The sequence below is a fragment of the Pteronotus mesoamericanus genome, unplaced genomic scaffold (assembly GCF_021234165.1).
Source record: "Pteronotus mesoamericanus isolate MK-2021 breed Mesoamerican mustached bat unplaced genomic scaffold, CSHL_Meso_final contig_2, whole genome shotgun sequence".
Classification (NCBI taxonomy): Eukaryota; Metazoa; Chordata; class Mammalia; order Chiroptera; family Mormoopidae; genus Pteronotus; species Pteronotus mesoamericanus.
The window spans coordinates 16,546,564-16,562,413 of NW_026555084.1; the positions used below are offsets into that span (position 1 = coordinate 16,546,564).

A 15,850-nucleotide genomic window follows, 5' to 3' on the forward strand; every position below is an offset into this window, starting at 1 on the left:
AGAAGTCAAATTCAGTTCACCTTAATTTAGTTCATTTGTAAAGCATTAATTGAACACCCTCTTTATCTGTTCACTTTCTAGAACTTAGTAATGCCAAGGGCGTGTTTTCCTAGCTGGAGAAAGAAGAAACCATATTCTTTGGGTACTTTGATTGTCTCATTCCTGCTACTGGTGGTAATTGGTCTTCCCTTCTCCTACCCTGCCCCCAAGAATGTGTCCCTAAGATGGCCTATTAGACATCATCCAAAAGTGAAACAAACCTAGGAAATTCAACCTGAACAAAAAAGGTCAGACATGTTTGTTTCTCATAGGTCTACTTTAGAATTTTCCAAGCAAGTTCAGAAGGCTCTCAAGGCATTCATTTCTTATTCCAATTGTTTGTCCTCCTCTAACCTTTTTGAAATATATCAAGTAGAAAGATTTTTATATCAGATATAAAATCATGAGTGATAAATTTCTTTCTGGTAGCTAGCTGGTAACCAAATCAAAATTTATTTAAATATAGAATCTATTCCACTGTGCCAATGCATCAGTTCTCAGCACCCTTGGCAAATTCCGCTTCCTGCTATTTCTCTCTTTCACTTGAAAAGCTGTATCTGACTATAACTGTGAGATGTATTATAGAAATAAATACCATAGTTTTAATAACTAGTACATCATTGGCAACTTTTACCCTTAATTATTGGTAAAAAATTACTTGTTATACCCATCACCAGCACATAGACAGACAAATATATGTTGACATTGTAGTTGAGAACCACTGCTTGAAATTCATGGGGCAAAGCCAAGGTGACGGGCCACAGGGGGAGCGAATAGACAATTAGCATGAAGAATTTTCTGGATTTTCATCTTGAGCAAATTGAAGACTGTGGATAGTAAAGCCAAACACATTGGAATTCAAATCCTGCCTGTATGACCCTGGGACAATTATTTCACCTCTCTAAGCCTTAGTTTCTTTATCTGCAAAATGAGGTGACATACCTACATTGTCAGATTAAAGTAACAAACACATAACTGAGAAGATACGTGTAAAATGCTTAGCATTACATGGCATTAAAAATACTGAATGAATAATAGCTATTATTTCTATCTGTTGGCTTTACATCCAGGTCTGTGCAAACTCCAGTTCCGTATGGAAGACCACAGTTCCAGCTTTCTCTCCAAGAGTTCCTGACATGATATTTTACTAATTGGTGAATATTTCTACTTGGATAACCTGAACTATGCTCAAACTTAAAGTCGAATTCCTCCTGCCCTTCAGATATGTTCTAGGAGTTAACGTATTTATTGCTTCTGTTGCTAAGTTCCATGCAGCCTTCTCACTCTCTGGGCGGAGCTGAGGGCTGGCAATGCAAAGATTGACATATCAGCAGAGCAACCTCAGGGGCGAGTGGAGCCGAGCAGAAATTGTGGCACCCCATGCTGAGAACATGCCAGCGTGAGTGATTTCCCTTCTTCCCCTTGCTGCTCAGCCCCCAGTGCCAGAAGTGATATACTACAGTGAGACCGGGACACCATCAAGGCTTCATGTCCATCTACCCTTTTCTTCCTCCCACAGCCAATACGTTGTGAGGGATGGCTTGAATTCAGGCCTGCCTGGGTCCAAAATTTATGTTCTTAACCTTTTGTTTTCTTTAATAGGTGAAAATAAGTGGCTCAGAGCAGTGAAAGAAGGTGCCAAGGCCTCAGGGTCACTCAGTTAAAAGGGAACCCCAAGTGCCCGACGTTTAAAGTGTAAAGTATCTACATTTTTGAATGATAGTCATTCCTTAATATGAGCCATGAAGGAAAGTTTACAGTAAAATGTTCATTCTTTAAGACAGAAGACAAAGATATGTGTGGCCCCTTTAAAAATTATCAGAATCAGGACTTGTTCCTGCTGAGCTTCACTCTGCGCTGGGTACTGCACTGAACCCTTGCCGTACAGTCCAGCTTTCAGTCTCATAGTAATACTTGGGGCAAGTGCTGTTGCCATGGCCACCGGATCCAAGAGCTGGAACTGAAACCCAGGACCTTATAACTGATCCAAGTGTTTAACCATTTTGTTCCATCACCTCCATTTCATAAAGGCCGAGCTACAGTTTTTGAATAAAAACAGTTTTGATACTTAAAAAAAAAAACCTTAAAATGCCCAGAAATGTAACTATGTACAGGGTCAAAAATTTCCGTACTGGTGCTGGTTTTAAAATTACATAAAAGTAGGACTTTTATATCAAGATAGATGGACTGACGGGCTGACCATGTCTGGTACATTCTATATCTGTAAGAAAAACAAGTACAAGGAAAAAAAATTAACTCTGGAAGACTCTAATCTTTTTAGAAGAATAATCTTTGATGTATGTCTCAGTTCTCTCAATCTGTCATAAAAATAGAAGACTCTTCAGAACTTTTGTATCAGCATAATATCACAGGTTGAAGCTCAACACAGATTGTTTGTTTATTTGTTTAGGAGCATGATTGGGGTGTAGCCAAAAGGGTAGGAGAGCTGCTATAATAATGAGGAGTTTGTCTTATTCTTTCCTACCTCATAATCAGAGCTCAGAAAATATTTTTAAAAATCAAGGGAGTTTTTATATTTAGGAAGTATATTCTTCTGAACGGTGATAGATGACCGTGGTTGGAAACTCCAAGGAGTCAGACTTTAACTCCATAGCGGAAGGAGGGTAACAGTTCATGCTGCGAAACAATGGATTGAGCTGCTTTATGAAGAAACTGGGTCCCTGCAAATAAATAATGGTACCTCATCAGAGCAGAGTCGGGATGAACACTTCCTGAAGAAGTTACACAGAGTGTGTGGATAAGAATTTGGCCTTAGTTGACCATTGAGGTCCACTCACGTGCCTGATATGATATGGTTCAGTGATTTATTGGTGGAGACAAAAAAAAAATGCCTTTCCCAAAGCTCCCCTTGTTATTTCTCCCTGGATATCATGGACGTGCCTATCCCAGGATGACGTGAGCTCTTGGTGTCAAGGCAGGGGCAACGTTATGAGGGAGGTACTCACGGAAGGTGGCCATGAGCGCCAGGGCCGAGAGCAGGGCAAAGCCTGTCACTCTCACGCTGCTGGCAAGGCCACGGGCAGTCAGATGGAGGCAAAAGGAGGGACTTCCTGGTGTTTGCCCCGTGCTGCCTTATACATTGTCAAGAGTTCCTGCCTCAACTGTGAAGCAGCTACTTACAGGAATCAGAATCCTGGGAAGAGGCCAGAAACACCTCTTTCCTGGGTACAGAAGTCCTTTTATTGTGAAAGACATTCTAATAGGCGATAAGACCTTGTGATAGGTAATAGGACCCAATAAACCTGGCATTATTTCCTTTTACCTTTAAGTCGTTAAAAGTTTCGGTGCTTTCACATTTGTCACACAATTTGATCTTCATAACGAGTCTGTTGCATAGTTATTGCCCTTTTCTTTGCTCTACAGATAAGGAAATGAAGTTACAAGAAAGTTAATTTCACTATATTTATTGCATATTGTACTACCTTTGCTAGGAACAGCTATTAGAATGGCAGCTTTATAGGTGTTGGCATGTTCCCAGATTCCCCTCTTTCTTCCTTCCTTGTCCAGCATCAGATGGAAAATGTTGCCAACTTAGACACCAGACAGGGCACAGAAAAAACAGTATCAATGCTCAAGTCTTTTTTTTTTTTTTTTTTTTACAGAACACCTTCACTATCTTTTATTTGAACCTCGAGACAATCCAATTAGTTTAGCAGGGAGGAATAAGAATACCTTCCTCTTTTTTGGGGGGTTGTCATGTTGTGCTATTTTTTTATTTAAATTATATTTTATTGTTTATGCTATTAGAGTTGTCCTAATTTTTTCCCTTTCCCCTTGTCTACTCAGACCCGCTACTCCTTCAGGCAATCCCCACGAGGCATGCACATAAATTCTTTGGCTACTATAGTTCTTATGCTGTACTTCACACCCCCATGACTATCCTGTAACAACCAACTTGTACTTCTTAATCCCTTCACCTTTTTTGCCCATCCTCCTGACTCCTTAACAAACCTACAGAATAAAGCTCATAATAACACCGTCATCATAAGCTTGTTGTTTTAAATAAGACTGTATAAGTAAAGCACTTGTTTAGATCTGGCACATCACAGGCCCTCAACAAATGCTCGTATTTGGTGACGACGCTATGATAATGAAGACGGTGTTGGTGACAGTGATCTGGAGAAGCAAACATTCAGAAAGCACTTAGGAATTATCTTAAAATAAACAAATGATGTACCTTTGCGGTCTTACTGAAAATAATAGATTGTGGCACCATAGAAAAAGGAACTTTGTAATGATCAGAGACGTGTAATAAGCCCAGAGGTGATGAGGATCTTATCAACTTAAGTGTCGCAATGGAGTCCAGGTGATTACCTTTTAGGGTACCTACCAAGGTGATTCCTTTATTGAATGTGAAAATAGCCTCCACCCGTATTCTTTCCTAACAGACATTCATAAGTAAACTCTCATAACTAAAAGCGACTCCAATAGTACAAATTAAGCTTTTAATATGTAAGACGCTCTGAACATAAAGAATTTGTCTCAATAGCCACCTGATTACTCAAAGCAGAGACTAGAAATCTGGCCACTGTATGCATAACTCTATGCCATTAATAACGTCCTCTCTCACAGCAAACATTTCCAGTTACTTACTGTGTCTTTGCTAATCTATACATCCGAAACGATCAAGTTCAGTTTCTTATGTCTATCCCCTTTGCCACAGATTTATTGATGCCCCCAAAAGCTCTCATCTGGAGTTTGCAGTAGTTCAGGTGCAAGATTATGGAGACTTTAACTAGGGTGGGAGATTTGGAAGTGGCGAAAAGTGACTAGACTTTGCAGACACCCTAACAGGGGCGCTAGCAGGGCCTGCTAAAGGATTCGGAGAGGAGTTTGAGAAGGAGAAGACTCACGGAAACCTCTCGTGCTTTTGGGTGGATCAACTGCTGAATGGCAGGGCCATTTCCTGGGATGGTGGAGCTGCTTGGGGGGCAAGTCGGGCAGCTAAGACTGAGTTTGATTTCAGATATGATCATGGAGGGTGTTCAATATATATTTTTTACAAACTGGGAAACTGTGTTCAGTAATTCCTATGCACTTTTTCAAGTTCTGTGCCTTTGTACTTGCTTTTCCCTTTACCTGGAATCACCTGTCCCCTACCTCACCCACCCATGAATTGCAATTCAAGGGGAGGCTTCCTCAACACCCCAAGCAGAATTAGACTCACCTTCCTCTATCGCCCATAGCAACTTGGTAATGTTTATGAAATACCATGGATCAAGCATTATATTAAATCACTAGTATATAGAGATGTATAGCCCTACCCTGAAAGAGCTTACAATCTAATAGGGATAGGGGAACACACCCACCAACTATTCAGTACAATGTTGTAAGTCGTATTAATACAAAATGCTATGAAACAACAGATGAGCAAATGATGGGTAGTCAGGCAAAAGCTCCAATACTTATTGTGTGTATGTATCACATGTAGGGTGCTTTGTGTTATTTCATTTAATCATGACAGCAATAGCCCCATACACCAAGCATAGGGTTTAACTATCCACCCAAAGTTGTTCAGCTTGCATGTGACAGAACTAGTTTACAAATGAACTCCTGACCCCTCAGCCATTTTTCTGCCAAACCAAATTCAGAGAAGGCTTCCTAGGAGGGATAAATTTGAGCTGAAACCAGAAGGGTAAAGGCAATTTCCGGCAGAGGACACTGTGCACATTCAAACACAGAGGGAAGGGGTGGGGGGAGCATTAGAGTCAGCGTCCTTCAGAGATAATGGGAGGGAGGGAGGCTGGGTGGGCAAAACCATGCTCAGGAGTCTAGATTTATCCTGCAGGCAATAGGTAACAAATGAAGGATTTTGAACAGAGAAGTAATAAAATCGGATTTATACAACAGGGAGATGACTCCAATATGGTACCTAGTATAGATTTACACGCCAGCATTTATTAGAGGTTATTTTCTAATTTATTTTAACTCCCCCTCTAGAGTTTGAGCTTTCATTGAACTGAACTCTGTTCCATTCCATGTGTATGTGAGCATGTGTGTATTTGTGTCTCGTGGTATTCCTTACACAAAACTTTCTCCTGTTTGAACAACCAGATTTACATGTTCCTCAGTTTTCTTTGCAAACTGAGATAGTACACCTGATATAAGAAATGAGGACAAACAGAAGTAAAGATAAACTCTCTGGGGTCTTTTAATGAAATGCAAAAATAAGCCAGTTGGTCAGTGAGGCATGAGTTCGAAGGAAAACATAACTTTCTCTACTCAACACAGATGACTCCACCTCTGTCCCCCACCCTCCAAACCTCTGCCACGATGAGGGAGAAGGTCTTCGGAGCCCAGGGACGATGAAGATGACACGAGGATATCATCGCTCTGCACCCACATCTACGGAGGAGTTAACATCTTCCTTCATGAAGAAACTGAACCTTTCCATAAGTTCTCCTATAGGAAGACACAGTTAACAAGATTCATTAACACTAGAGGAAATTTTGTGTAGTAGTAGCAGCGCTGAAAAGTGCCACAGAGCTTTGGAGGCAGAACCTCGTTTTGCAGGTGAGGTAATGGAGTCTGAAAAGGAGCGGCCTTGCCACGGGCAGCCTCTGACGGAGGCAGAAGCAGAATCCCCCTGGTCTAGGGATTCCGCCACCCCACCTGCTGCTCCCACTGATCCCAGAGCCCAGGCTGATCGCTCCAGTTCATAAAACAACAAAGATGGAGGGGTTCTGCCGGGGGGAAGTCAGAGTGGCCTGCCCTTCGCCTTTCCTGGCCAGCAGGGCCTGAGGTGGAGCTGTGTCCTGCTTAGAGAAAAGAGCTTCCACCACATGTCCACTTCAGTGTCCCTGAATACAAGCCGGTTTCCAGGCTAAGAGCCCCGTGTGTGCGCATGTTAGAGAAGCATCCCTTTTACATAGTAAATGTCCTGCACATAGGAATAAAGATGGAGACATATCCTTCCGGGCTCAACATCTAACTTGATATTTCAACCTGTAAAAATAATCACAAAGATGAAAAAGGCAAGATCTAAGGCAAGGGGCCACAATCCAGGGGTCTAAAAGCGAGTTAACAATGAGCAAAGTGGATTTGCTGCAAAACAGTAAATGTTAAGTTGCCTCTTCTGCACCGAAGAAGCGATATCTTCTTGGTTGATGGCCTTCAAAAGTACTGTGCTGGCCAAATAAAATATGCAAAGTAAACATGTCCACAGGATGCAGGTCCAAATACTGACAGTTTGCATCCTCCTATTTTAGATAAAGGAAAAAAAAAATCTTTGTGATAGCCTTATTCCCTCTAGCCCTCTGAAGGTGTTTAGAGATGCTGGGAAGTCGAGGAGGATAAAGGCCCTCTAGCCACAGTCTGTCCAAAGAGCAAGCTGTGTTAAGGCCTCTTAAAAGTTGTATAGGATAGTGGTTTTCAGTTATTTCTAGTATGGGGTTTAGGATCCTTTCTTCAAGCAAGACATGGTATGAAATTCCACTATTTAAAAGAGTCCAAGCTGAACTTGGAGTTGGAGATGACCCCAAATGATCCCCTTAACACTTTTGGTGACTTCGGACTTGGCTTACAGAGCCTCTGGGCTCTGGGACAGTGATTTGAAAATGCACAGTCTTGGTGGACTTCCTCAGTAGACAGACAAGAACTGGAGGTTCCAGGACGGATGGAACCAGTCCATACTGGCAGCCACTGGGGCCCGGCCCTAGCTCGACCGTGAGGCGGTTGGTTTTCCATCCCCATCGGCTGCTTCTGGGTGGAGAGTTAAGCAGGCTCATGGAGAGCGGAGAGGTTCTCAGTGGAAGACATGGCCCCAGCTCCTTTTTTCCCCCATGAGGTACTCACAGGGTCTCAGTACACAACAGGCATTCGTTCCCATAGGTGATGTAGTCAGAACCGCAGACAGGCATGTAGGTGATGGGGCAGGGGATGGCCACCACTGGGTACTTCTTGTAAATGGTGCAGTCCACCTGTGCCAGACAGCAGAGAAATGTCCTGCCTTGCTCCTGGCCCCCAAGCTAGGCTAGCCCGGCCTCTGTTGCACAGGAAGCGAAACGTCATTTTAGAAGTTGCAGCTCAGATACTCTGATGCTGTTTTTGCCACCTCTATTGATACTAATTCCATCACTATGACAAATACCAGTAATAGTAACACTACTTCTATTATCTTCTAGTAACTTCTATTCAGTTAACAACTCCTGAGCATTTCTATGCCAGGCGTTAAACTTAAATCTTAATCGCATTTTCTTTGTTTAATCTTCAGAACAACCAAATAGAGTAGATTCTACTTTTATCCCTATTAACAGAGACGGTGGGGGGAAGGGGGAAATGGGTAGCTTAAAAGAGGGAATTTGGCCCTGGCTGGGTAGCTCAGTTGGTTGCAGCATCGTCCCGCACACCAAAAAGTTGCAAGTTCAATTCCCAGTTGGGGCACAGACCTAGGTTGTGGGTTTCAATACTTGGTGTATATGGGAGGCAGCTGATTGATGTTTCTCTCTCTCTCTCTCTTTCTAAAAATCGATTAATATATCCTCGGATGAAGTTTTGTTTTTTTTTAAGTGGGAATTTGTATAACATAAAAACTAAGAAAGTGCTAAGGTTGGGATTTGAACCCAGAGTCTGTGAATTAACCAAAGTCTTGTCTCTTACATGTTGACTTTCCACGAAGACTTCACCAGCTGAGAGTCATCACTCTCTCTCCTTTAACTCTAAAATATATTTTTAAAGATTGTATGTATGTAGGTATTTATTTATTTACTTACTTACTTAAGAGAGGGGAAAGGAGAAAGAGAGGGAGAGAAACATCAATGGGTGGTTGTCTCTCATGCACCCCCTACTGGGGACCAGAACTGCAACCCAGGCATGCGTCCTAGACTCAGAATTGAACTGGCGACCCTTTGGTTTGCAGGCCAGCACTCAATCCACTGAGCCACACCAGCCAGGGCTAATTCTGAAATATTTTTTAAGGCTATGGTTATTTATAGGTATGTCATATTTCTTCAAACAGCAGAGGAGATTTCTTTATCTGTGTACTGCCTCTACCTTTTACCCCCTAAACACACTGATTTACTCCTACATATATATTTGATAATTATTGGTTGACTAAATGACAGTCAATAGGAATTGAAATGAAAATGTAATTCAATATACTCACAGTTGTTAAAGGCAGGCTAGCGGCTTCTGAAAGAGAGATACAGATGGAAATGTTAAAAATAAAGCAAAGTCTTAAAGTCTCATGATCTAATGTAAATTTGATCCATAAGATTTAGATTCTGTATTTCCTCTGGCAGTAAGTGTCAGTGCACACACCATTCTTACGCAAAATTCCAGCTGTTTGCTGAGGAAGCCAAATGGACAATGGATTAGACAAGCCTTCGGCTCAGGCAAGAGAATTACCCACATTTCCTCCCTTCGTGCCCATGGGATGTTCTCGGAAGCTCATTGCGACTTTGATAACGGCTCAGTCAGATCACCACTCAGTACCTCAGTACAGTCACCACTCCCAAGAGCCTGCCTTGGATATTCTTCCCCTTCTAAATGATAGAAAGGGATGTAATAAAATGTCTTTAAGGTGTTAGAATCTTTTTAATTTAATTTTCCAACCATATAAAAAGTCTAATTGTTGACTCCTGACCTTTGGAGAATTGTGTTTTATTTCAGTCCTTCTGGATTGACTCAGGGAGGCATCCAAGTTTTTCCGCATCTAGTGTCTAATAGTTCATAGAAGCGTGAAGTGTCCTTATATAATGGGAGACTTAGGAAGAAATGAGTTCATTTCTTTGTTCTATGGATGGAAATAAAAATCCTTGATAGTGAAGACCCTAGACCCAAATGCCCCAATTCCAGTAGAGACCTAAGATTCTCTCTTTCTTTGGCCAGGGCTGTTTCTTTTCTAAACCAGTATGCTTTTTATTCTAAACCAGTACACTTTAAATCCACATGACCAGACATTTGTCTCAGATGCTCACCTCCCAGGAGAGGTTATTTGGAAAAACAAGCTTAATGGCTGCACACTATCTACCTGCCCTTAACTCACCTGAGCTGCTGCAGAAGTATGTCACCATACAGAGCAGGAGGAGAGTCTTGATGGCCTTCATGGTGGAGGTGGCTGCGATGCCGAGGCTGCTCAGGGCTGTCAGAGTAGGAAAGGGGCCATGTTTATATGGCAAAGCTTGGCTTCTCCACCTTTCCTATGAAGTCATCCAAAGTCAATGCTGGCTTTGAGAGGCTCTCCAAGCACAATGTCACACCCTGGGTGGTGCTGCAGTCATTGTCACTTAATTGCTACTTCCTCTCTGACCAACACATTAATTATTTGAGGTGACAAGTATTTTTCAGTCTGTCCGAGAGGTGGGAACTGTTAGAATTCTAACCATCGTGTATTAGGAGATTTTAAGTATAGGCTGCTGTGGCCTAGTTATGGAATAAGTGAAAATATCAGTTTCTTTATTTCACAAGAATAGAGGGTATTAAATCCAGTTTAGATAGAGTATACTTTTGCTTATTCTTTTGCTTCTGGGAAGCTATTGTTTTATTTTTGGGGCAATCAACCTAGGAAGCAGGCTGGGACCTAGCGCAAGGAAGAGTGACTGGAAGTGTGGGGAAGCGTACTGACGTTTTCTGGCTGTGTGATCCTGGGCAAGTAGAACCACCTGGTTATATTGCAGTAACATACAACCCCAAGATTTATGTGACTTAAAACAATATGTTTATTTTTTTAATCAAGCTGTACATGTATGACGTATGACATGTATGGTCATCCGCTGATGGTGCTGCAATGTGTTCAACGGGCCCCAAGTGGGCAATTGTCACTATTTGGAATGTTGTTCATTGTTGTGGTTAAGTGAATGTGTGTCCTTGAGGATTTCCCTTTTCAGCAATTAAATATTTCAGCCCAGAAAAGACCCCACTATCACTTTCCCTCACCATCACGTGGCCTGGCCTAACCATAGAGGACATCGAGCGTGATCTTACCTTGTCCTTCGACAACCAGAACGTCAGTCTCATTCCACATAGAGAAGAACAACAGAATTCACATAATTGGCATCACTGATGTGAGAAATTTTTTGTAAAGTGCAGTGCATGTCATTGTAATTGTGATGATGATGATGATGATGATGATGATGAGGATGACGACGACGACTATTGATAACCTGATAGTATCTGCTCTGGGTCCCTGAGAGTAGCCTGCAACTGGGCTGTGCAGATGCAAATGTCCAAATGGCTGCTGCCTGTTGCTGAGTTTAAGGACATGTATGAAAACCTGGGGGAAAGCTGCTGTCTCTTCTCCACTAGCGCTGTGCTTGGCAGGTTTGTTTTCAGTACATTCTGAACGCCTTATCTCCAGACAGTAAGCTAATGACAAGTGACATCGCAGGACTTCCTAAAATTTCAACTCTTGCATCTGTTTGGGGATTCATATAATCTAGTAGTTAAGAATGTGGGCATGGAGTCCAGTGGATTTTATTTGGAATCTTGTTTCTTAATAAATGTTGACTTTGTGACTTTGAGTGTATAGGTTAAGCTCTGGATATTTTAGTTTCTCATCTGTGACAGAGAAACAATTTACCTCACAGAGTGGTTTTGAGGATTAAATGAGGTTATATATAAATCTTGTGTGTTAGACTGCCAAGATCCTAATCAGAGTTTGATGATGGTGCCTAATTATATGGAATACAAGCTTCATGACAACTCATTGAGGAAGGGCATTTTATGACTCATTTTACCAGTGAGTAAATTGAGGCTCACAGGATTTAAGTAATATCACCCAAGATTATGATATGAATTAATGGAGAAGACTGTGTTGAGTTCAGACACAAAAAGGAGGGAAGTAAATGTTCTAATAAAGAGATTTAGTTATATGTTTTCTTGTTGCAATGAGCATGTGGAGAGAATGAATACTGAGAAAAAGCCCTTATGTTTCAAGAAGAGGAGTCTTTGTGGTAGATGAAAAATGCAATTTTTACCATAGAGGGGTGGGAATGGGGTCAAAGGGTGATCAGGGTGAAGTAGAAATAGACGGTTACAGTATTTTTTTTAGATGTTTTATAGTAAAAGGGAGGAGGGAATGGAAGGAGCTAAACATTCAGCAAGGTCTAGGATAGACGACTCTGCACATTCTAGAGCCAAAGGAAAGAAGAAAGTTAAGACACATGGCAGAGGGTGGCTAAGGAGAGGAATATAGAAAAAGGAAGGAGCAAGATTAAAAGTGTGGACTGAAACACCATTTCCTCTGATACAAGGGACAGAGAAGACTAGCTAAAAGCAAAGACAGTGATATTTTAAAAGGGAGAGGGAGAAAGATGTAGGGCAACCCCCTGCAAGGTTGGCTCCAGCTGTTAAGCTCTGGCATTAACTCTGGCAATGGAAGGATTGGGTTGGTCTGGAAGCTGAAGAAGGACGGAGAAGGCTTGGCACAGACGTCGATGGGAGCATGCCAGAGCGTTGACCGGAATATGAACATGAATGGCCACTAGACAAAATGAGCAAAATTAGACATTAGCAGACCCAGTCAGTGGTACCAGGCTGAATATTTCTCCCAAAATACTGTATATTATGACACTGAGTAAGAAATGGAAAAACAGAGATTTAATGGATAGGGAGTGTGTCTATCAGAGACTTGAAGGGGAGCCATAAAGATTGTGGTAGGGTTGGAAGAGAGTTAAGTAAACAGGAAGGTTCTTGGTGTGTTGTGCAAGTTGTGAGCAGTTAAGGGTTCAGAGGTCAAGGCGTGGGCTATGTGTGAACTTAATAGGTGTAGAGAGTATGAACAACAGTGTGTGAAGGCTGTGGCTAGTAGGCCGTTTGGATTAATTTCTCAGGGGTGTGACTGAGATAATGATCCTCAGGGTGTATTCAAAGATAAAGTAGATGAAGGATGGTTGCAGATAAAGGACTTTGCATTTAAAACAGTGAGGGCAAGTGATCCGGTGTGGATTGCTTTGGGTTTTGGCAGCTGTTCACACAGAGAGAAAATTTTCAGGTTGCACAATGAGGCACAGATGATGGAGGGGCCTTTAGGAGTGAAAGATGAAGCCTGTGGAGTGTTGGGGTTTTTTTAAAGCCTTTTTTTTTTTTTGCAGAGGGCACTTTCTTTATTCCTCCTCGTATTCCTGCGAGGGGCCAAAACTTGAGGCCTTGTCAGAGGGGATCACTATGGCAATGGTTCCGCTCTAGGGGAGGCAGAATAGAATTAAAAACAAAGAGAAAAACGTAAACGTGAAGGAAGAAAGGTCTGAGAGTGTTGAATCACTCCTTTCTTCCCCCAGTGGATCTCAGGTGCCACAGGGAAGAGTGAGGTAGCCCGTTCGAAGGTTAGAGAAGGGCAAGAGAATTAAAATGGAGCAGGGCTTGAACGGAGAGTTCCTGGGTAAGTTAGCGGGAAGGAAATGGGCAGACCAGTACCACAGCTGGGCAGTAAACCGAGTACAGAATAACAGCTGTAGGAAGTGAAAGTTGTAATAAGACAATTAACCACATATTAAGCACTCACTAGAGCTGTGCTATACCTGCTGTGCGCACTATCTCATTTAAGATTTTCAGTAATCTTACAGGATAGATGCGGTCATTTGCCCTATTATGTAGCTATGGCAGCAGACACTTAGGGAAGCAGCTAAAGTTAAGAGCCAGTGCTTTAAATGTTGCCTTTACACTTAACTCTAAGCAGTAGATTTGGAGACACTTTGAAAATCAGAATGACAGGAGTTACATGGGCAGAACCAGAGGAGTCAGGAAGGACAGCTGCTGTTTCAAATGAGGCAGAGGGAGCGGAGCCCTGGGTCCAAGTGTACGGCACTGCCCCACGCAAAAACAAGGAGGGTCCCAGTGGGGAGCAGGGATGATTGAGAGTCAGGAGCCTAGGCTTCTTCCTCTGTCCACTCACCCTTGTCTATCGAAGGGGCAATGTGTGACAGTCCCTTTTCCATGCTGTGTTTTCTGCTTCTCAAACATCACGTGAGATTAGCCTAGGGTTAGTGTTTTGAGTTTCCCAGTTAACAACAATCCCTCCTTGGAATGCTAGTGTGTGCAAATGATGAATAAGGCTGAAGACTTGGGGTGAGTGGCAAGAAGTTGCAATTCTCCAACGAGATTCTATTTTTCCCTCCAAATGGCTGCACCAGCCCACCCCTCACCCCACCTCGCCCTGGCTCCTTCCTTCTCAGCAGCCAGCACACATCCAGTCAACACCTGGAGGCCTTCTTGTGACAGTTTTAAAATCGGTGGCCTGGATTTGGCTGGACTATCTCTAGCTTTTGGTCTGTCTTCTTTTCCCTCCCCTGTGTGATACTTTTACACTCCGGCTCTTCTCTTCTCTTTTTCCTTTTTTTAAGGTAGCCCCCACTGTGATTGTGCCCCTGTATGCACTGAAGCACAGTGACATTTACATTTTGATCTTGGGCCTAGCAGGACCTTGTCCCCTGGCTCTCTTGGGAACAGGAACTTAGCACATGCAGGGATACTATGTTTTGGTTCTCTTCTGTTTTCTTTGAATGACTGAGGCTAAATAGTTTCAATCATGAAACTACTGAATGAACATTAATGATTAGTTTTTCTTATTGGTTCATGTTGCTCTTTGATGACCACATACTATCTGGATCTAGACTATACACACACGCGCACACACACCCCTCTCCCAGCTCCTGTTTGTGAAATCTTGTCTATTGTGCTCCATGCTGAAGAGAACATGTATAATCCCTGAGTCAGCCAACATTAGCACATGCATTAGTCTGTTAAGACTACCCTAACAAAATACTAAAGTATATTGATGTAAACAATACTGATGTAAACAACAGAGATTAATTTTCTCACAGTTCTGGAGGCTGGAAGTCAACAAGATCAAGGTGTTGGCAGGGCTGGCTTCTCTTGAGGCCTCTCTCCTTGGCTTATAGACGCCATCTTCTCACTGGGTCCTCACAGGGCCTTTGCTTTCTGTGCAGGACCCCTGGTGGCTCTTCCTTGTCTAACATGGATTAAAGTCCTATCAGATCAGGGCCCCACCTTTATGACTTCATCTACCCTTCATAAGCTCTGTAAAAGTACTATCTCTAAATGCAGTCACACTAGGAGTTAGGCATTTAACACATGAATTAGGGGAGTCGCAATTCAATCTAGAATATTCTGACATCTGCGGTCCCACCCCCGAATTCATGTCATTTTTACATGCAGAGAATCATAGATCTTCACTCTTCAAGACACTGGTATTCCATGAAAAGTTAATTGGTATGTCATGACAAAAGGATTCTCTGGTCAACCGGATTTGGAAAACCCTGAATAATCTATTTTATTTGGGGAATTATTTATTACAGGCTTTTGCAATATAGAATTTTTTCCACTTTGTTTAACTCAACTTCCCCCAAAATTAATTTGCTACAGTCTACTTATTATTTTACAGGACATTTAATAACATCTAAAGGGATGCCAGTGTTTTTGTGAAATGAAGAAATAAACATTTACTCCAATTTTGCATAATGTCATAATATCTAATATATAGACTCGTTACAAGGTAGATTACTGAACTGCTCAGAATTTTTTTTCCATATTGAAAAGAACTCCATCTCTACATGCCTTCCATGTACTCTACAAGTTCTCTACAATCGAGCCCAATAGAATGAGTCTGCTCTCTTTCTAAGTAGGCCTCTTCAGATATGCAAAGGCAGCTAGAGTACCTAGAAAGGTCTTTTTTCCTCCAGATGATATGGATCAGCTTCTTTAATATTTCCTTTACAGTATGTCATCCTGTAAGTCTTCCTTGCCCTGACACATTAACACAGCGTCACTTACAAACAGCGAAACACAAGTCACTGTCAACTTTATCACTTCTCTTCCCTGTTCCAGGCGGCGT

The 15,850-nt window shown here is 42.1% G+C and overlaps 1 protein-coding gene across 1 annotated transcript; it reads right to left on the bottom strand.

The window, feature by feature from the left end:
* Nucleotides 1-6,416: 6,416 nt before the first annotated feature.
* LOC129066392 (serine protease inhibitor Kazal-type 7-like) lies at nucleotides 6,417-10,142 on the bottom strand. Its single transcript, XM_054567933.1, has 4 exons — nucleotides 10,046-10,142; nucleotides 9,164-9,189; nucleotides 7,855-7,979; nucleotides 6,417-6,462 (listed from the first exon to the last, which is right to left on the bottom strand). Exons 1-4 carry the CDS (start codon nucleotides 10,104-10,106, stop codon nucleotides 6,417-6,419), a joined length of 258 nt encoding a protein of 85 aa, XP_054423908.1. The 5' UTR covers nucleotides 10,107-10,142.
* Between the last annotated feature and the right edge of the window lie 5,708 nt (nucleotides 10,143-15,850).

What these genes read in the sequence shown, in the direction of transcription:
- LOC129066392 (XM_054567933.1), bottom strand. Translation starts at nt 10,106, where the DNA reads ATGAAGGCCATCAAGACTCTCCTCCTGCTCTGTATGGTGACATACTTC. An exon ending in ATACTTCTGCAGCAGCTCAG is followed by an intron (nt 9,190 to 10,045) that starts GTGAGTTAAGGG and finishes TCTCTCTTTCAG; the next exon opens with AAGCCGCTAGCCTGCCTTTA. An exon ending in CTAGCCTGCCTTTAACAACT is followed by an intron (nt 7,980 to 9,163) that starts GTGAGTATATTG and finishes TGTCTGGCACAG; the next exon opens with GTGGACTGCACCATTTACAA.